The 22,140-nt window shown below is 39.0% G+C and overlaps 1 protein-coding gene across 1 annotated transcript in view; it reads left to right on the top strand.

Moving 5' to 3' along the window:
* Positions 1-1,631: 1,631 nt before the first annotated feature.
* LOC583320 (structural maintenance of chromosomes flexible hinge domain-containing protein 1) overlaps positions 1,632-22,140 on the top strand; it is a 42,426-nt gene continuing 21,917 nt past the window's right edge. The window contains exons 1-17 of the mRNA XM_030974948.1: positions 1,632-1,827; positions 8,423-8,501; positions 9,297-9,458; positions 10,149-10,231; positions 10,794-10,939; positions 11,442-11,541; positions 11,828-11,947; positions 12,431-12,594; positions 13,239-13,546; positions 14,046-14,163; positions 15,042-15,225; positions 16,153-16,347; positions 17,059-17,187; positions 17,587-17,693; positions 19,846-19,928; positions 20,436-20,546; positions 21,511-21,588. Of these exons, the coding sequence (XP_030830808.1) occupies positions 1,681-1,827; positions 8,423-8,501; positions 9,297-9,458; positions 10,149-10,231; positions 10,794-10,939; positions 11,442-11,541; positions 11,828-11,947; positions 12,431-12,594; positions 13,239-13,546; positions 14,046-14,163; positions 15,042-15,225; positions 16,153-16,347; positions 17,059-17,187; positions 17,587-17,693; positions 19,846-19,928; positions 20,436-20,546; positions 21,511-21,588 (2,314 nt within the window). The 5' untranslated portion in view covers positions 1,632-1,680. The remainder of the gene's footprint in view (positions 1,828-8,422; positions 8,502-9,296; positions 9,459-10,148; positions 10,232-10,793; positions 10,940-11,441; positions 11,542-11,827; positions 11,948-12,430; positions 12,595-13,238; positions 13,547-14,045; positions 14,164-15,041; positions 15,226-16,152; positions 16,348-17,058; positions 17,188-17,586; positions 17,694-19,845; positions 19,929-20,435; positions 20,547-21,510; positions 21,589-22,140) is intronic.

The following is a 22,140-nucleotide window of genomic DNA, read 5'->3' as shown; positions in this document are numbered from 1 at the left end:
GAAGCGTGCGAATCACTTAAAGAGCGCGCGAAGCGCGCTCCCTAGGGGGGTGGGTGCAGGGAGGGGGGAGTTTCCCCCCCCTCCCGCGCGAAGCGCGGAAGCTTTGAAAGAAGACGATTCGTTGTACCTTTCTCGACTCATAATCCTTGTCCGAATTCAGTCCCTCCCCTCTCTAGCGCGAAGCTTTGACGTTTCATTAAATTATTAGAGAAAGAAGACGATTCGTTTTACCTCTCTCGACTCTTAATCCTTACCTGTATTCAGTCCTTCCCCTCTCTCACGCGAAGCTTTGACGTTTCATTAAATTATTAGAGAAAGAAGACGATTCGTTGTACCTTTCTCGACTCTTAGTCCTTGCCTGAATTCTGTTCCCCCCCCCCTCTCGCGCGAAGCTTTGACGTTTCATTAGATTATTAGAGAAAGAAGACGATTCGTTGTACCTTTCCCGACTCATATTTCTTAATTTCAACTCAGTTTCTCCCTTCCCGCGCGAAGCGCGGAAGCTTTGACGATTCATTGTACCGTTCTCGACTCCTTTTCCCTTTTTCTTCCTACGTCCTCTTTCTTTTTTTTCTTCTCTTTCTCTCTCTTTTTTTTTGGCCGGCGTTTTTTTTTTTTTTTGGGGGGGGGGGGGGGCGACCGCCCCCACCGCCCCCCTGGCTACGCGCCTGCAAGCCCCGCATCAAGCTACATAGAACTATGATCAATAAACATGATACTGTCTCGACAACAGTCAGAAAACATTAGAACTAATAAGAGATAATACGATCATGTAAACAAGTGCATTTTGCCCATGTTAATCCTCCAGTGTTATTTCATCAAATTGTAAACAATTATTGTAAACAAGTTTTAAACAAAGAAATCCAAGGCTGTATATCACAAATTTATGCCGGAAAAAGTCAGTTCTTAAATGATTTCCTGGCAAAAAGTATACACCGAATCGCATGAATTGAGTGTGACAAATTCGTGCAATTCGGTGTATACTTTTCCTTCAGCTTCGGAAGGGGGCACATCTCCTTAGACTACCCCCGTCCGCTAATGTGCGGGACGCGCCGCTAAACTTCTTCACAAATCCCCCCCCCCCTCCACCCCTCGCCGCCGACTGGACCCGCCCCTGAAGACAACTACCCTAGGACAATTGCCCCCTGATAAAAAACAACTCTATGGCCTCAGGATAATTATTTAAACAGAAGAAAATCACACCCGGATCAGTGGCGGATCCAGAGGGGGGGGGGGGGGGGGGGGGGGGGTGATTTTTCAAATTTTCGAGGGCCCCCAAAAAATTAGTGCTCATTACCCCCCCCCCCCCCCTCCCTATTTTAAAATTTCAGCACACTAAATTTCAAATTTATTTCAAATTTAGCCCCCCCCCCCTAAGAAATCCTGGATCCGCGCCTGCCCCGGATAATGATAGCACCTCGGAAAATGCAGCTATACTAACTAGCAGAGAAGACATCTGATTGGGCTACTTTTCAGCGACCAATAAGGATTCGGATGCAGTTAGCCCGGAAAACAATAGACGTTAAGTCGTTATTCAGCCGACCGTACTCGCAAAATATTCTTTTTGATCTGAAGACACATTCTCATTCTTGGTGGCTAGCTTTCTCCTTATTGGTCGCCAGTTCAGTTTCAAGATCTAGGTACAACAAGGACGAGCGCTACACACTTGCAGAAAACAACATGGCGGCGACCATGGCAGGCGAAAGTTCAACGGAGGAGGACTCAACTGTATACGTTTTCGATCGTCGCAGGGGCTCTGATCCAGAGCGGAAAATCGCTCTTGGAGGTGTCTTCAGCTTTGCTGATTTCAAGGATTTAATCAAGAAAGTAAGCATGACTGTTGTTACAGTTTACTAGAGGTCTTTTTCGCATTGATAATTCGTACGATTCGATAGACCATAAAATTTACATGCACGTTTGTACACACATCGTCCCGCGTTCCCGTTGGGCTTTTGACGTGTCCTGCATGCCCTTGGCCTGGGGTGGAGCTAGGCTGGCTTAGACCGAAAGCTTCAGTCTCTATAATCGTCGGTTGTTCCACTGAGACTACGTCTGGCTCCACTAGACCTCCGGTTATAGAGACTGAACGACTGCCTATGCCAGCCTGTGTTGAACTTATTCCGCTAGATTTTAGCCGCTAGGCCCCTCCCACAAACTTGCCACGGCCGTATTGTTATGCCCCCAAAATCCCCCAAAATGTCATTTTACCTCGTCCATATCCAATTTTAAATTAGGCCTAGGCTATAATACATCGGTTCCACTTACTAATTTGATGTAAATAATCCGTTTAATGGTCCCTTTTAAGGAAATTATGGGTCAAAATCGACATCCATGTTGAAAATCTTGCAAGCCGTCCGTTAAACTCTCGCTGCCGTCAATCTCATCCCTTCTAGTCTACGCCGAAGGCAAAATGATAATGAAGGAAAAACTGTGCGCCATCTACACGCTCGTAATGGCGTTATCACAGTTTTTTCCTTCATAATCATTTTGCCTTCGGCGTAGACTAGAAGGGATGAGATTGACGGCAACGAGAGTTTAACACGGCTTGCAAGATTTTCAACATGGATGTCGATTTTGACCCATAATTTCCTTAAAAGGGACCATTAAACGGATTATTTCCATCAAATTAGTAAGTGGAACCGATGTATTATAGCCTAGGCCTAATTTAAAATTGGATATGGACGAGGTAAAATGACATTTTGGGGGATTTTGGGGGCATAACAATACGGCCGTGGCAAGTTTGTGGGAGGGGCCTAGCGGCTAAAATCTAGCGGAATAAGTTCAACACAGGCTGGCATAGGCAGTCGTTCTGTCTCTATAACCGGAGGTCTAGTGGAGCCAGACGTAGTCTCAGTGGAACAACCGACGGTATAGAGACTGAAGCTTTCGGTCTAGGCTGGCTTAGCCCCCGGTAGACCGAATTTTCCGTCTCTTTCGTTCGTTAGCCTCTTATTGGGGTAGGGTCGGCTCTCTCTTTAGAGACGGAAGCCGTTTATACACATGTCCTTGCTAAGGCCACGGCCAGTTCTGGTCGTAGCGTTTTGCCCCCAAAATCCCCCAAAATGTCATTTTACCTCGAGCATGTTATATTGTAAATTAGAGTAAAGGAGCCCGTAATCGGCCAGCTCCTGTTTTCGGCCGATTGGTTGGATGCAAGGTAAAATCACTCTAAAATACATCGCATAATAGCATAACACATATCCCACACATACCATACCATGCCAGTGTCACTGAAGAACCACATTTGCAATGGAAAATATATCCTAAAATATCACATTTTAGCGATGTAATCGCCGGTCCCGCTACCCAAATCTGAAAAATCGAGTATCTTACGCGTGTTTGTAAGAAATATGGGTACCATAAAATGAGCTTTATTTCAAGTATTTTTCAGATTTAAAGCCCGATTTTGTGCTGGTCGCAAGCTCAAAAGTATCTCATCGCATGTATTAAATCAATGCAGCCGCACACCGCGACGCACACACGATATCTCTGTCTAATTCAGATTCCAACTTCCGATCACCGCTGTGCCCGTCTTCGGCCAGGCGAGCACCAGGGAGCTCCGGCGTGGGATACCTGCTCCGCCCGCTTGTGCTGTACATCAGCGCGGAAACGCACGGCGCGCGCGAGCGCTTCCTATTGACTTTGTACATGCGGCCGTAAACTGAAACGCTCGGCCGATAACGGGCTCCAAAACAGTGAAAATTGAAATGAATATTGTCATGGCAATTCGTGATTTTTTTCTGGGATTCTTTTTTTGTTTAAATAATAATAATATTTGCTTCATGATTTGAACAAGAAATGATAATAAATAGGAAGTAAGAGTCCTAAAAATAGGATTTTGTCTTAAGTGGCCGAAAACGGGCTCCTTTACTCTAGGCCTAGGCTATAATAAATCAGTTCCACTTACCAACTTGACTGAAATAATCAGTTTAATAGTCCCTTTTTAGGAAATTATGGGTCAAAATCGAAATCCATTTTGAAAATCTTTTTCAACATGGATTCCGATTTTGACCCATAAATTCCTAAAAAGGGACTATTAAACTGATTATTTCAGTCAAGTTGGTAAGTGGAACTGATTTATTATAGCCTAGGCCTAATTTACAATATAACATGCTCGAGGTAAAATGACATTTTGGGGGATTTTGGGGGCAAAACGCTACGACCAGAACTGGCCGTGGCGTTAGCAAGGACATGTGTATAAACGGCTTCCGTCTCTAAAGAGAGAGCCGACCCTACCCCAATAAGAGGCTAACGAACGAAAGAGACGGAAAATTCGGTCTAAGCCCCCGGCTGCCGGGCATCGGGCTAATCCGGCAAAATTCCGGAACGAAAAAATAACGAAACCTCATATTTTCAGATTAGACCTAGATTCTAGAAGTAGACTATATTTTAGAGTCAAGCCCAATCTAGAATGTGTAGATGTTTAGTCGACCTTGCTTCTTGTGTTAGCGACCATGGCATGGGCATGGGCTTCAAAACTTCATGAACTTAAAGATTTTTCACGCTACTTTTTTGCATTTTTTATTCCTAATACCCTATGGCAGAATTAGATTTAGATCTAGACTGACTAGAGAGTCTAGGCCTAATTTGTTTTTCTTCTGTAACTGTCACTGTGTGTGTAAAAACTAATGCTAGAAGGGGGTCATTCCATGTCAAATCACCCAATGGTTTTAACCCGACCATTTTTTATTTTGATGAAACTTAGTGTACTTGTTGAGTGTGATCTCACAGCACCAAATCCCAAATTTTAGGTCAATCGAGTGAGGGGTTTGGGAGATACGGCCCACCAAATTTTGAGATTTTTTCAAAAATGGGGGTGGCGGGCCTACCTTTGAACCCTTGTATCTCGGGACCTAATGGGTCAATCTTCACAAAATTTGTATTGTTGGAAAGGGAATTCAATAAGGATTCCAAATCTGCCGCCATTTTGAAGATTCGTACATGTTGGGGTACTTTGACCTCTTGACCTCAGATTTGACCTTGAAATTGACCTTGTGGATCACGGAACTTTGACAACATTTTTCATGAAATGTAATCTCTGACATGTTCACTAAAACATATAAAAGTTTCAGAGATATAATATTTTTTGTTTAGGAGCAATAAGGATTGAAAGTATCCATGCTCACAGATATTCACAATAAACCCTATTATAATGTATACAATACATGCAATATGCACAGTACAACATACATCTTCCACATGTATGCTTTTTTGTTTTAGGCATATCCATCCTAAATGTCAGTAGTACTTGAATAGAAATAAAATGACAAGTTCATGTAGGCCTAAAGGGTTAACAGGATGTATGGCTTTAGGCCTTTGAGTCGGTTCTAGGATAATTACCCCCCTAGAAAATTAACCCTCAGGAAATGTCCCCCCCCCCCCAGAGGACAATTACCCCCTCAAGGACTATCACACCCAGAGGATTATTACCCCCAGAAAATTACCTCCTAGGACAATCTGTCCCCGCCCCCCATAGACAATTAACCCCCGGACAATTTCCCCCTAGGACAATTACCCCCCCCCCCCCCCGTAAAATTACCCCTCAAGAATATTATACCCCCCCCCCAAAAAAAAAAAAAAAATCTGCTTTGATTAAAACCACTTTATTATCAGGATGGACTTCCCCTTTAACAAATAGGGGGGGGGGGGGGGTAATTGTCCTCTGGGGTAATTGTCCTTAGAGGGTAGTTTTCCGGGGGGGGGGGGGAATTTTCCTAGAACTGCCTCGGAGGTCTAAAGCCATACATCCTGTTAACCCTTTAGGCCTATATTTCTATTCAAGTACTGCTGACATTTAGGATGGATATGACTAAAACAAAAAAGCATGTGGAAGATGTATGTTGTACTGTGCATATTGCATGTATCGTATACATTATAATAGGGCTTATTGTGAATATCTGTGAGCATGGATACTTTCAATCCTTATTGCTCCAAAACAAAAAATATTATATCTCTGAAACTTTTATATGTTTTAGTGAACATGTCAGAGATTACATTTCATGAAAAATGTTGTCAAAGTTACGTGATCCACAAGGTCAATTTCAAGGTCAAATCTTAGGTCAAGAGGTCAAAGTTCCCCAACATGTACGAATCTTCAAAATGGCGGCAGATTTGGAATCCTTATTGAATACCCTTTCCAACAATACAAATTTTGAGAAGATTGACCCATTAGGTCCCGAGATACAAGGGTTCAAAGGTAGGCCCGCCACCCCCATTTTTGAAAAAATCTCAAAATTTGGTGGGCCGTATCTCCCAAACCCCTCACCCGATTGACCTAAAATTTGGGATTTGGTGCTGTGAGATCACACTCAACAAGTTCACCAAGTTTCATCAAAATCAAAAATGGTCGGGTTAAGATTTTCAGATTTTTTGGGTGATTTGACATGGAATGACCCAAGGGTCTTAGACCGAATTTTCCGTCTCTTTCGTTCGTTAGCCTCTTATTGGGGTAGGGTCGGCCGGCTCTCTCTTTAGAGACGGAAACCGTCTATACACATTCCCTTGATAACGCCACGGCCATTTCAGGTCGTAGCGTTTTGCCCCCAAAATCCCCCAAAATGTCATTTTACCTCGTGCATGTTATATTGTAAATTAGGCCTAGGCTATAATAAATCAGTTCCACTTACCAACTTGACTGAAATAATCAGTTTAATAGTCCCTTTTTAGGAATTTATGGGTCAAAATCGAAATCCATGTTGAAAAAGATTTTCAAAATGGATTTCGATTTTGACCCATAATTTCCTAAAAAGGGACTATTAAACTGATTATTTCAGTCAAGTTGTTAAGTGGAACCGATGTATTATAGCCTAGGCCTAATTTACATGTGGATATGCACGAGGTAAAATGACATTTTGGGGGATTTTGGGGGCAAAACGCTACGACCTGAAATGGCCGTGGCGTTATCAAGGGAATGTGTATAGACGGTTTCCGTCTCTAAAGAGAGAGCCGACCCTACCCCAATAAGAGGCTAACGAACGAAAGAGACGGAAAATTCGGTCTAGAAGGGTCTATGCCAGTGGGTTGATTTTTTAACTTTAGATCTAGATTCTAGATCTACTTGGAAAATCTTGATTTGGCGCTTGTTCAGAAGCCTATCCAAAATTTGACCCGTATAAACTCCGGCGTGGAGATACCCTACTAAAACATACCTAAAATGAGGTAAATATTCATTAAATGTCCAAATAAAGATCAAGAGTTAAAAGTTGTTTTGTTTATTACCTGTTTTGTGTCAATTTTCTTGTCATTTTTGGACTATTTTTCGGATAAACGTTGATACTATACTTAAGAACACAATTTTTCACAGGTTTCGGAAAACTGCTGCACAATACAAGTGCATAACAATGGTGGGTTGCGTGCGGGCGCGCGCCTGTGTGAATTTATCTAACGTAATGTCTCAGATCCTCATTACGGTAGATAACTTCACACAGGCGTAAGATATTCGATTTTTCATATTCGAGAAGCGAGACCGCCGATTACGTCGCTACAATGTGAGATTTAAGGATACATTTTCCATTGCAAATGTGGTTCTCCAGTGACTCTGGCATGTTATTGTATGTGTGTGATATGTGATATGTTATTATGCAATGTATCATAAAGGGATTTTACAATGCATCCAACAGACCGGTCCAAAAACTGCAACCGGCTGAAAATTCCCTCTATTACTCTAATATGTGCGTCATTTTCCACCTTTTAGCCGTCAAAATTTGACTTAGTGTGAGTCAATTCACCAAGGATGTCCGTCATTTTTGTGACTGAGGTGTGGGTCATTTTCTATGTTTTGTCAGTCAAAAAAGTGCCTGAGGGGTGTGTCAAATAACATGTATGTTTGTCCCTGTCCAGGGGTAGTAGGATGGGACATCACATCGACAAGTGCATAAGTGTATCCAAATTTTAGTTGAATGGGCAGTTTGCATTTGATCTGAGGATTGTGATTAGTTGCGGATAACTCCAGTTTGTCACGTTTAAATTAAAAAAAAATACTAGATCTAAGTTTTATGATTCTGTTTTCTACTTACACTGTGGTTTTTAAAAAATCTTCTTAACGCCTTCTCCCTTTGGGCACTACTCAAATTATATTATGGATAGCATATTATTATAGGTCCTCTAGAAAGGAAAAAACTTTCCTGAGTCACACATTTGTGAAAAATTGACAGTTTTAGTCATTTTGTGTTTTGGAACATATGGGAAAGATGTCCTCAACTACATTACAGAAAAATTACTTAGTGAGCCAATTTGAAGATACCTAGGCTATAGTGATTACAAGTTTCAAAAATACTTAACTTTCTCATTTTTTGTTAGATTCCATACAAACTTTCACCAGTCTACTTCTCAGATTTTTCTGCTTTCCTCTAGAGTAGCTTGCTATCGAGTTTGGACTTCCCTATAATCTTGCATTATCTTTTCATACTATTTGTAATTATAGGAGTTTGGAATCCCAGATAGTGGAAAGTTTGTCATCGCAACCACTAACAGGGATGAGATCAATACAGATGAGACTTATGGTAAGCTGTTTCACACAATCTACAATTTTCATCTCTCTCTTCTATTGAGAACATCTATCCAGGTCCCTGTTTTATAAAAAAATTGTTGTCAATAACAAATGGTAAATTTTGATGACAAATCTGCTGTCAGCAAATCAAATGCCACTATTTCAGTAGCTTATAACAGTTATTGTAACTTGTTTTGATATCAAGTTTGATGAAACAAAGCCCAGCTACTTAACCAAAAAAAGAATTGTAGTTTTAATAACTGGTAAATGAGATTGGAGAGAGATGCTGGAAACACATGAGTGTAGATGGAGCATTTTTATCACACCTTATTCAACACCAAAGTTTCTTTTCATAGTACCTACCTCATACTCAAAATTTTGGATGGAGATTAAAGCTTGAAGATAACTGAGTTTATTGCAACCATGATATAGAGGAGTATATTTGTCCTTTCATATGATGGAACTGCATTCAAAATATTTCATTTCAAATGTGTTTCATACTTTCATTTTTTAAAAGAACTTGTCAATTTGTGGCTTCCATTTTAGGGCTTCATTTATATTCAAATAAAACAGATGCCAATGAACCATGTGAGAAAATAGAAAAATACAGTATTTCATTTGTTTGTCTCTTAAATCAACGAGTTTGTCATTCATTTAGTGACAAAAGTTCACTAAACGTCCTTTGACACCAGAAGTAAAGTGTGAACTTTCAAGATAGTTATTAAAGGTAATTATATTTGATCGTAGTTGCCCTGTACATTTATACCTGTCCTTTATTACTATAATACTATATTTAAAACCATTTCAGAGGAGCTTGTTGAGGATGGAGACACTCTCTATCTGCTGGTGCACCTCAAGCAAGCCTTGCTGGCCCCTACCCAGGAGAGGGTGGAGTACCAACCCCACTTTGACACCCTCATCAGGAGTGGCATGTATGAGTACTATGCCAGCGAGGGACAGAATCCACTACGTAAGCCTTGAAATCTTTCATTATGTGATCTGGGGGAGGGGGGGGGGGAGGAATGAGGAGAGCCCGTGCCCCCTTCCCTGGCCCCAAAGATAGGTTTTAAAAAAGATGGTAACGTTAATTTTACCTTTAAAAAAAAAAAAAAAGAAGACAGGCCCCCTCCCCCTTGGCAAGATAAATTAGTGCTCACTACCCCCCCCCACTCTTAATCGGCCGAGTCGCTGCTAAATATTTTCTCGCGAATTGGGCCCTCTCTTGGGTACCCTCCTTCGCCGCTGGCTGGATCCGCCTCTGATGTGATCAGTGGTATTGGTATTTAATTCTTTACTTTCATCTATTAAGCTTCATCACTACTACATGTACCTCCGAACAACTTGTTCAAATTTATTGTTTCTTACACTCTAAAAGCCATGTTTTTCTTTCTGTTTAGCTGTGGTTGTCAGTAATGAATACATTTTTATGTAATTCCATATTGAACAACATACAAAGTGTGGCAAGCTATTAAATGAATTTGTATTTAACATTGACATCATTTTATTACATTTATGATAATGTTATTGGTTTTCTATTTCATATCTTAAAATGTCATTGGAAATTTCAATTTGTAATTGACATAACTTCTACAAGATGTATCATGTCATTTCATCATAACACCTGTGACCTGTCAGTTTTTTTTGTTTCTATACCCAACAGCTTTTGCAATTGCAGAACTGATAGACAACTCACTTGCAGCCACTGTGGATAATGTTGGACCCAGAAATATAGAAATCAGATTGGTATGTGCCTATTAAAAGTTATTTACATTTCCTTTAAATATGCAAAGTTTTAATTTCTGATTGGAATTTGGGTGGTAAATGAAAACAGTCTTGGAAGTTATTGATACTGTCATGATTTTCATGGCTTTTGTGACAGGCACAGAACCTTCGTAAGAAACTCAAATGTACACAGTTTGTTTTCTGATGGTAATGCTTGTGCAGGTGCTGGAAAAGACCACACTTTTGGTGGAATACTGGAAAATCAACATCTTGTAGTCTAAAGTGGTTACTTAGGTTCTTAAACGTCATGTCTTTTGTTCATATTTCTTTTCAGTTATATCTTGTATACAAATAGAAAACGATTGCTTACATAAATGTGAAGAATGCTCCTCTATTCAAAGTAATTTATTTTACAGCAGCAGGATTTTGCTTAAGAGAGTCAACTGTTTTATATAGTATGTTTAGGGCGTTATCTTTGTGTTAAAGTATACGACTTTACGCCCTTCTGGCACTAAACAGATGATATGGTAATATGGCTGAACAGCTCATTAATTATCCTGCTTTTTGTTTCACTTTCAACCAGTACCTGGATGAAACAGGAGATAAAAGCATGGTTTGTGTCCTTGACAATGGCAAGGGCATGACCACCAGGGAACTCAACAACTGGGCCATCTATCGACTCTCTAAATTCAATCGCAAGAGAAAGAGACTAAAACAAGAGAACAACAGGTAACATCTCTTCATTAACAAAACTGATTCACAAGGAAAGGAGAAATATTGTCATCATAATTTATGGTTCAGTGGTAGAGTAGTCATCTTGGAACTGCACGTTAGCTGTATGAAACCAAGTCAAGGATCTTTGCACAAGGCCCCTGAGGTAGCCTTTAAAGCCAGATTTCCACTGATTGTATATCTACCTGAAGTTTAAAATCCTTTTAACAGTAGATTCATGATGTTGTCTCAGGCCATAGATTCAATGATAAATGTATTTGCATGAAGTCTCAGACCAATTTATCAGGCGCATTTAGTAGCACTAACCAAGAAATTGTATAGAATTAAAAAAGAAATGATATAAAAAGTTAAGTACATTGTAATATCGATTGTCAGAAAGTGGCAAAGATTATAATCTTGTGCAATGATTTAGTCCTTTATTCATTACATTTGAAAGACCATTTAAGAAGTACCAATTACATGATCTTTGTATTTGATCCACTATTGTTTCTTATAACAGTGAGGAAGAGAAAGACATTCCCAGATCGTTAAACAGTGACATCTCGTACTTTGGAGTAGGAGGAAAGCAAGCAGTGTTTTTCATTGGTGATTCGACCAGGGTGAGTTGTATGCTTTTTGCCTGTATCCTTAGACATAGTGTATCAACACCTTGATTGCTTTCTACGCGTCTTTGCATGGTCGGTTGTTTGCCACATATGCAATTTTGCACAAAACTGTAGGCACCAATCGACAGAAGGGCTGCTTTGTGCAACATAATGGCCTTGTAAGATTACCCTTTTCCGGTCATGATTAACTCCATGACAACTTCTGTAACATTGTTATAGATTAATCTTTCTATTAAACTGATTAAAAAATCTTGAAGCCTTCATATATCTTTTCTTACAGATGATCAGTAAACCCAGAGACTCAAAGGATGTTCATGAGATGGCGGTATCAAAGGAAGAGTTTGAAAGAAGAGAGAAGAACAAAGAAGACATCTACAAGGGCATCATCCACAATAGGCAGGTGGGTGGTTGATTAAATATGATAATGCTGGTTTCTTTCATTATTAACATGCCTCGTTGCTCCTATAATACCTAGCAAGGACAGTTATCTATCGATAGAGAAGTATATGAAATATCAACAGAAGATGAGATAAAGTAGTTGTACTACTTACAGTAACGTTTCTTTGTTATGCAATTCATACTTGAAGCCTGGCGAGGACAGCCACCTTTCCACTAGAAGAGGAGATAAAGCAGTTGTACTACTGTCAGTCATGTTTCTTTTCTCCATCTTTTTTATGCAATTCACACTTGAAGCCTGGTTTGGGCAGTCACGTCTCACCAGAAGATGAAATAAAGTAATTGTACTACTTTCAGTAAAATTTCTTTTCTCTATCTTTTTTTACAATTCACACTTGAAGCCTGGCGAGGGTAGTCATGTATTACCAGAATATGAGATAAAGCAGTTGTACTACTTTCGGTTATGTTTCTTTTCTCCATCTTGTAGCCTGGCGAGGGCAGTCACATATCAGCAGAAGATGAGATCCTGCAAAAACTGGTCAAGGAAGAGGAAGGCAAGGAGAACTTCACCCACGTGGTCATCACCAGTATCAAGTCACACCACATCAAGTTCCTCAAAGAAGACTTTAGCAGGTGGAGCAGACAGCTGGCGTAAGTCTCTCACGTATTGTGTACTGGATTCCATTTACATACGGGAGACAGGTGTTGGTTAGGGCATAGGTGAAGGTTTGGTACCAACCCCAGATTATAATTCTAAACCCCCCAGCTCCCCCATCCCCCTTCAAATTTGTGCAAGTGTTAAGAGGAAGTGAGTGGTTCCAAACAGACCTTGGGAATTATAAACCTGGACTCTCCATGAAAGAAAAAATAATAGTTAGGAGCCCTGCTGATGTACACAGTCTCTATTTACATGTAAAGAGGAACAAAGCATTGTGTCTTAGAAAAATTTGAGCTAGGTTGTGGTATATATTGCTTGAAATATAATGTAATTATGTTCAGTCTACTGATTTTACAGAATGATACTTGTTTCCCCTTCCTGAAAAAGATGATTCATAAAAAGATTAGTCCAATTGAAAAATTGTAACCAATAATCAACAAATGAAGGAGATTGAATCAAATAAACACCTGTTAAAAATGATTAGGCATCATGTGATAAAGGAGACTGAAAAATATATTCACAACGTATTGAGAATTGTGACTTGGTAAAGGTTGCAGAGTTATCAGGTGCCAATTGCCTCCATTTCATTTAGCTCTTTAATATGTCTTTGGTATGGCTTTCCTGATTGTCATTACAGACACATCTACCACTACTACATCCATGGACCACAAGGCAACCAGTCCCACCTATCCAACTCCATGTACCGTACGCCAAGCCCCTACAAGAACATTGACATCAGCATCACCACGTACAAGAAGGGCCATACGCCTCGGCAGCTCAACCTGAGAGACATTGAAGACGACCACCAATCCAACTTCATCAGGTCTGCCAAGGACACGTTTGAATTCCGTGTCTTGGTTGAAGGAACTGGACTGGTTGAGGGCGTGCTTAGATATCATCCATTCCTCTTCGACAAGGAGTCGTATCCAGCCGACTATGGCTTAGGTGAGGGACAAAAGTGGTTTTTTTTGTGGTGGTTTTTGGTGTCAAATTTGACTCTATGATTTTGATTTTGATTTTGATTTGATTTATTGGTTTCTATATCATATTTTAAACATACATATTTTAAACATACATAATGTCCTTTGGAATATCCATTAGTCCATTGGAATTGGAGATTATAAATGTGCCGGGCTCTACAAGGAGCTATAACATTTCAACTGAACAGTGAAAACAACTCAAATTTGTTTTTGTTGACATTTGCATTGTCCTTGGCATCATGTTATTTGAAGGACATGGTAAATTCTGGTAAACCAGTGAGAGAGAGGGAAAGGAAGAAAGAAATAAAGAAAGAAAGAAAAAAAGAAGGAAAGAAAGAGAAAGAAGGAGGATGGGACACAGGGAGGGAGGGAGAGAGAGAAAGAAAGAAAGAAAGAGAGAAAGAAAGAGAGAAAAAACTTTTCCATTTATTCTATATGATGTGTTTTATGCTTTATTTTGGCAGTACTTGAGGAAGTCGATGACGAGACTGATTACAACAAAGATAGACCTGCAAGGGGTAGCAAAGCCGTATTTGAGTGCTACTGGAATGGAAGGCTTATTCCATATACACTGGTCCAAGAGTGAGTAGTAGAGAGTAATAAGTCTAATTTGAATGATTGTGGGAGTCATTTGCCTTAAAGCGTTATTTGGTTAAAGAAATTCATTCTTCATGATTTATTCAGTAAATATCATGCAGTTGTAAAGTTAAGATGTGGAGGCACTATAACATTTTATTTTGAAGTCTATCTGTTTGCTTCATTGATATGGCATCATACAGGATGATAGTATCAATCCTTCATCTTGTATTCAACAAATGGTGATGTGAGCGATTGAAGGTGTGAATGATTGGATGAAGGTATGATTGAAGGAATTACGGATTTAATGATGGAATGAGTGGAAAAAATGAGGAATGGATAAATGATGGCATAAACGTCTGAGATCAGCTGACAAAGCTCTCCAACAGAAACTTTCAGTCGCACAACTTGGGGGACAGAGCCTTCTACTTCTCTGAACCCAAGCCATGGAATAGTTTTTCACGATCTATCAGGAGCGCCGAGTCTATGTCAATGTTCATGTCAGCCCACAAGACTTTCCTGTTTCCTGCTACAAAATTATCTCAATATAATAATAATAATAATATTCAGTTCTTGTATAGCGCATAATACGTTATGAAATAACATCTCTATGCGCTTCCAAAGAGCTTTGGAATTTTTTACCCTAGCTTTAACCAACTAATGCCAACAAAGACTAACGAGAATAATCCGAATTTGAAACACTGACGAAGAACATTGAATTTGTGAGACATTTTAGAGCAAGCGTCATAAGTGCTATACTTTTGTATAGATCAGTAGATATAAAGTTATATAAATGAAAGAAAGAAAAGAAGTTGACATTCCAATAGATTTACTACAATCAGGTTTTAATCTCGTGAACGTATCCATTGTGTTTTGACCATCAGCTTTGACTGGTGTGCCTTGCCTAAGAAACGAGTCAACATTCCAGCTGAGTGCTACAACAGGGTATCTGGTGCCCTCTTTGCCAACAGCAAGTTTGAGGTCAGCACAAACAAACTGACCTTCATTGACTTTGAGATGAAGCTGAGGGATAAGAGCGCAGTCTTTCAGAGAGTTGTTGGGGGTCAGGTAAGAAAACAAAATGGTTTCTTTTTTAATCATGTTGCTAGTTTGGAGATGGCATGCTCAATTAAAATGAATGAAATAATGTAGAGATATCGACTGCTTTTAGAGGCCTGGCTGTTTTATAGGCTCAAGGGAACGTGCGCACATCTAGCCTTGACCGCGAGGCGCCTGGGTAGATATGGGTCCCTGAGAGCCTATAAGACAGCCAGACCATGAATATTAAAGCAGTCGATATGTCTTTTATATGCCAAATTGAAACAAAAATCTACCAAGAATTCTTACCTTGTCCTGTTATTGAGTAAAGATTGGTTAAAACATCACAGAAAATCTGAGAAATAGTCTGTTTATCTTTGCTGGAAAAATGACTGAAAGGTTCAATCATTTGGGAATCGCAGTCATAAAGCACTTTATGGTGTCTGCCAAAAAAAATCGGGCGAAAAAAATGGAACCCCCCTAAATTTTCAAACCAAGGCTATCTAATATTTATAACAGATATTGACTGGCAGGGGTATATAACATTCTTTGGACCTGAATTGAGTAATATTTTCCCTTGTGACCATATTTTTCCTCAGTGCTGCGTGCTTCGGGAAAATTTTACCACTTGGGGAAAATATAACTCCTTTCAGCGGTCCAAAGAATGATATATTACACCCCCTGCCAGTGAATATCTGTATACTAATTACACCAAGAAAAAAGCTTTCTCAAGTTACCTATGACGTCACTCAATACAGGAGAAATGATGATAGATAAGGGATATTGAAAGTTCAGCTTTCAGTTGTTTCTGCTTTCTGCCGTTGATGAAGATCCATGGTTTGAATCCTGGATTGGGACCCATTGTAGTATGGAGAAGATAAATATAGATCAGGTCAAAATGATAAGATATATAATAATGTATAATTAACAGTAGGAACGTTGTTGTCTTGTTTTCAGCCCCAGAGAGTGAAGATCGACAAACAGTTCACTGAATGGCTGCACAAGTGTCACGAGACGCACGACAAACAGGTCTGCTTCAGAGACTACGTGGGTAACATCACAAGGCCAGATCTACCCAAGAAACAACAAGGACCCTGGGCTGTGTTCAAGTCTGTGGAATGGGATGGGAAGGTGTATACCACAGGGCAACAGGTATGATGTCACAAGTTAGCATTTTATGCTATTTTCTGCTCCCTATTGTTCATTTAAGATATTTGTTAAACAAACATTTATCATTGTTATTATTGTTATAAGGTATTTGAACGTTTGGATAATAAAACCTCAACTCAAGTGATATCGTGATGTAGAGAACACTTTGAATGAAAAGATGGACAGCTTTCCATCTGTTGAAAAGATGGATGATGATTGTTTTTTGTTCTACAAAGTGAGATGAGAAGAAAAAGAGAAGCATTGCCATACACATTTAATTCCTTTCTCAAACAAGGAGGAGTGAGATAAGAAGTTAGAGAATATCTACTGGGAAGGGGAGGTTGGAAGGAAGACACTACAAGAACTTTACATACTCACAGGTTCTTATGATGAGTAGTAAAGTGAAATGAAAAGATGTACAGATAGAAAGAGAAGAAAATCAAGGGAAAGAGGTATATTCATGTCTGAAGTATTCAGTTTAAAATGTAAGATGTTATAAGGGAGGACAATGAGTTCATGAATAATATCAGCTATTTATTTATTCATTCATTCATTCATTTACTTTGTAATTTTTAGGCTCAGTCAAACATTTTGTAATTTATATTGACCATGCATGTACATAGTAGGTTATATTCCTATAATTTTAATAACAAAGTAATAATTTTCTGCAAGACAATACCTTAATCAATATATTCTTATCTTATGCTTTGTTAGGTTCGAACCTTGCGGACAAGTCCAATTCTTCATGGGGCAATACAACGGTTCTTGTTGTTGGGAGACTTTGAGAATGAGATCCAGAATGGGATGCTGTTTGCGACGGGAGGAGAGTTCGAAATTGAGCAGGTAAGCAGTGCCAAAACCATCAGGTTCAACTTATTTTTTGAAAGCATTCCAAGCTAAACCTGGTACCATTTCGCTGATTGATGGGAAGTCAAGTGTCAACCTCTCAGTTTTTTATAAATTACTATAGCTATGTAACAAAATACAGGAGAAAAAATGTCAGGAATGATAAAACAGAAATCAATTTCATCAAGAAAATTTTTGTATTTCTTTTAGTTACAGCATAATGGTGATTTGTACAGGATGGAGAAGTTGCAGTTTGGCAATCCATCAGCGCCCAACAAACTCTTCAGCACTTAACAATTTTTAAATCTGGTGTAAAGTTTAGGCGGCTTTTTAGAATGTGGACCTTTGAGAATGTGGAACTTATTTTCATATCTCCTCTCTTGTTGTACTTGGTAGGAGCCTAGATTGTTGTACAACGAGACGAAGATCTACCCTCTCAGGAAGCTGGACAGATTAGCTGATGAGAGACAGATAAAGAAGTACATCGATGATGAAGAAGGAAAGTAAGTCCCAATGACTTGATGTGGACCATTCAGGTTTTCATCTTTCTATTCGCTTGATGTATTTCAATGCTTTCTCTATGTTTCTTCTGTATGTAAGCTTTAAATTATCATAAAGGTTTAGATAAGCTTTATACTTGATTGATACTCCTAACCATAACAAAATTGTCGCCATTTTGTAATCCAAAATGGCCGACAGAAACTAAAATTAACCTTAAATCTTTGATTGTGATAGATCTATCTAAGACACGGGTGGCCAACCTTTTAAAGCTCGCGGGCCACATCTAACGATTGTCATAACTAGGCGGGCCATAGGCCAGGCGGGGGGGGGGGGGGGGGGGGGGGGGGTTAATCACATATTGAGACATACGGGGTGTGCCACTCTAATGGGTAACCTTTTTTACAAAAAGAATCCCTAAACTTGGGTCCCATTTTTAACAGAAATATCCTAAATATGGGTCCGTGTTTTCAAAAAATTTATTTAAAAAAAATTCAGGGTTTTAGCCATGCAAACACCCGAAATTTTTATAAAATGGGCTTTACTTTCAACAAAAATCTGCCAAAACAAGGCAACCCTTAAAAATGGGTAGAGGTTACGAGGCTTCAGCGGCACACCCGTCAAAACCAAATCTGAAATCCCCCCCCCCACACACACATACACTCATGTACACACCTGCAATTTTGCAAACAACAAAATCAGTCGAACAAAATCAGGCTTACTTTTTAGTGTGATTTCTGGCTGACAAAATATGAGGCAAAGTTGTACCTTTCTCTTCTATGAAGAAATACTTCAGAGATCAATCCGATTTAAAGTTTCTGTCTTCATCAGAAACTTTCCTTTTCTTCGCACGTCTCGAAATCGATGCCATGTTGGTTGTTTTTTCAAACAAAATCAATGACATAGCAGAAAGAATATAAGGGGACTATATCCACGATTAAGATTAATGAAAAAATTAAACGGCGGGAGAAAAGGGTTGTAAGTTTTAAGACAAGTATGGCATTTCAAACATATTTCTTAATTCACGATCGATTGGGCAAAAAGAATTTCCATTTTCGGTTTAACTTAATAAAATTTGGAGTGGATTTTAAAAGATTATTATTATTGTTATTATTTGTATATTTACAAAGGTTACTGCATGTGGAAATAACAAACTGAAATTTACACGGCGAGTGATGTTAATGTCGTTAATGTAATGTAATGAGAGGGAATTTGAGGAGTTTTGTATAAGCCACGTAACGAATCAATATGTTGTGAATGATGAAAACAAATTATGGAAATAGAGATAGCTGTGTGTAAATGTTTTACTCTATTTCATCGCTGTTATGCGGGCCGCATTTCATTCATTAACTATTTTTATAATTACTTTTTCAATGCTCCGCGGGCCGCAGGTTGGCCACCCGTGATCTAAGAGCTAAGAGCTGTCCATACCTAGGTTTCGGGTGACGAAAAATCCATTTAGATTTCTTAAAGGTAAAGACCATGGTCATGCGATTGCATTGTGAAAGAAACATTGTCGAATCGATCAGAAAATGTTGATCATCTAGCATCTAGCATCTGCAAGGTTCTGGAATCATCAAAATGATAAGAAATTTGGCCCATTCTTCGTAAAGTTACAAGCACTATACACAGAAAGATGTATATGGGACTACCCTATATCTCTCACAGACCATGAGAGAAACAAATTTACCAAATATATGAATTAGTAGGCGGTTTCCCGGCAAATTTTTTATCATCATGTATTAGTCAAAACATATTCTTTCACATGATTGGTAATGAGAGCTTCCATTTCATTTTTTGAAATTGGGGCGTTTCCAATACTGGTCTTTACCTTTAAAATGTGATATTGGCCACAAAAAATGTAGAAAACCATGAAGGTGTTCAAAATAACCAATACATACTCAATATTACTGGATTTTGGTGTTTTTTATAGGGGTCAAACCATATCTTGACCCTCCTATCTGTTAATCTGATTTTATTTTGTTTAAGCAAGATTTTTTTATTGCACTTGAAAGCAGCAAAACAGTAAACAAGTGTTACAGTAAACTGTTGCACTCACATAGACAGAAAGGTAGAAATTATGAAAGCGTATTTTAAGCGAGTCTGTCAAAGGAATTGAATAAAAAAACTGTTTCTTTGTGCTCTTCTCCTGACCAGACTTCCAGGGGTTCTTGTCATCTCTTGGCCTGAAGCAAACGAGGTCCATGCGGGAGAGAAACGACCAGCTGGGAAACTAATAGGTCAGTGCATTATGTCATGGCATTGCTAGAGGCTGCCAAGAAATGCTAGTTGGATTTGGTGCAAATTCACTTGAGGTGGACAAATAAGATGATGAAAATAATCCATTCTTGCGTAGTGCTGACATGCACATTTTTCTTCTTCAATGTTGCGTGAGAAATTATGTAATATAGGAAATACCTGAATTTCTCATGACTTTAAAATTTAATGCAGAATACGTATATTTCGGGACATTGGACCAGTATTTTGAAGTTGTCTTCGAAATGTGCATTATAGAATTAATCATGTTTTACGGGGTGACCTTAAAATCATAGAATTAACACATTTTCAAAACCATACCCAGTTAGATTGACAAGAGGCTGAACATAAATTCAGCCACGATTTTATCAGTCATAGTCACTTTGGAGTTGGTTTGGCATTGTGACTAGGATATTAGTCTTCTGGAAACTGGGCCCTGGTCCGTTTTTACCTTTCATATCATATTGCCCATTTTGTTTGTTTATGTACAGGTGCAATCAAAGCTGAGATCCACAACAGGAAAGGTCAGTCCATGTCAAGACTTCCTGGAGCTCAGCATAACTCTAAGAAACTCATGGTGGAGATGAAGATCATTTGGCATTGTGAGTAAACGAAATCAGAAACGCAAACCACATCCAATAAGTTACCTTATTCTACATATGATTGAAGGGCCCTGAGTGAGAACAGTATTAATACACTCTATATCTTTTGCCATCACAGAGTTCATACATAAGGTTACAAATGACTTTGATAATAATGAAAGAATTATTGGCCTGTTTTTAGATCTAAGCAAAGCTTTTGATTCTCTTGATCACACACGTTATGGTTTTAGAGGAATTACATTGGAATGATGCTGCTTATAAGTATCGGCTTGCATGGTGATGTAGATATACAGTAGGCTTGCGGTTGCACCTGATGACGGATAGTCAACCTGTTCGAATCGTCGAGCCACTCCTACCACCCATCCTCTCCAACCGGCGCTATAGTTCTTAGAACTATAAGCTAAGAAAGATAACCAACAGTCTTTTTCAAGACTACACCAACAGTCCGTTTCAGGACTACACACACTCAAGAAAAATTACCGAGAGTCTGAGTCCTTTTCAGGACTCCCCAATCCTCCCTCTCTCTCACATGGTGCAACCGCAAGCCTCCTGTTTATACATAGGAATGGTTAAAAAACTTTTGAAGTAATTGAAAACTATATGTTGTATTAGAAAAAATGTCAATCACAAACAATAGAAGTAAGATAGTGGAGTGCTCCAAGGCTCAATTCTAGGACCATTATCATTTCCTTTACATGTAAATGATATTGGCACTGTTTCAAAAGTGCTAGCACTGATATTATTTGCAGATGACGCTAGTGTGTTTATGTTTCTTCAAGATATTATATTCCTTTAAAACATGTTTAATGCAGAATTTGTTAAACTGGTTGATTGGTTGTATACAAATTATGTTTGTAATCAATATCAATAATTTTAGGAGTCACAATTGATGATAATTGTATGAATAAGAATTTAATCTGAAAAGTTAATTTCTTATTCTTTATCATTGTTTCAATCCTTGCAGCCAATGGCAGTGACAAGGTGATAGTAACCCACATGAGTCAACATCACAAGACATGGTCATTCTGGTTCAAACAGATGGGTAAGACAATCATATAGATACATATCTGCAGCGGAACAGTGATTGGTTGTAAGAAAACAAACATGATTTTCACCCTCAAATGAGAGGTCTGAGTTCACAGTCCAAGTTACCCAACACAATTCCACCACCAAACCGACTCCACACCTACCTGAAACTAACCGATTCTCTGCCGTTCAGGGTGACATCATATTTGTTTGGTCAGCTGTCAGTCTATTTTTCGTCTCTCGTTGATTTGACTGGGATATTACAAAGAGGGTCCAGGTCCTTGTATCATAAAACTTGTTATCAATAGAAAATTACAATAACTGTTATTAACTACTGAAATTGTGGCCTCTGATTGGCTGAGAGTTAAGTTGTCAGAGAATTTCAGCATTTGTTATTGATAACAAGTTGTATGAAACAGGGCCCAGATTGATAATGTTAAGAGTCTATAGGCAAAGTTTCAGGGGTCTTGACCTAAAATTCTGAGGGCTGATATGCACAGGGACCTTACATTACTTAGACTTGCCTACAGATACACTTATCTACCTTCAAGCAAATGAGTGAAATTGA

The sequence above is a fragment of the Strongylocentrotus purpuratus genome, unplaced genomic scaffold (assembly GCF_000002235.5).
Source record: "Strongylocentrotus purpuratus isolate Spur 01 unplaced genomic scaffold, Spur_5.0 spur5_scaffold_7, whole genome shotgun sequence".
NCBI lineage: Eukaryota > Metazoa > Echinodermata > Echinoidea > Camarodonta > Strongylocentrotidae > Strongylocentrotus > Strongylocentrotus purpuratus.
This window is presented reverse-complemented; position numbering and strand designations above follow the sequence as displayed.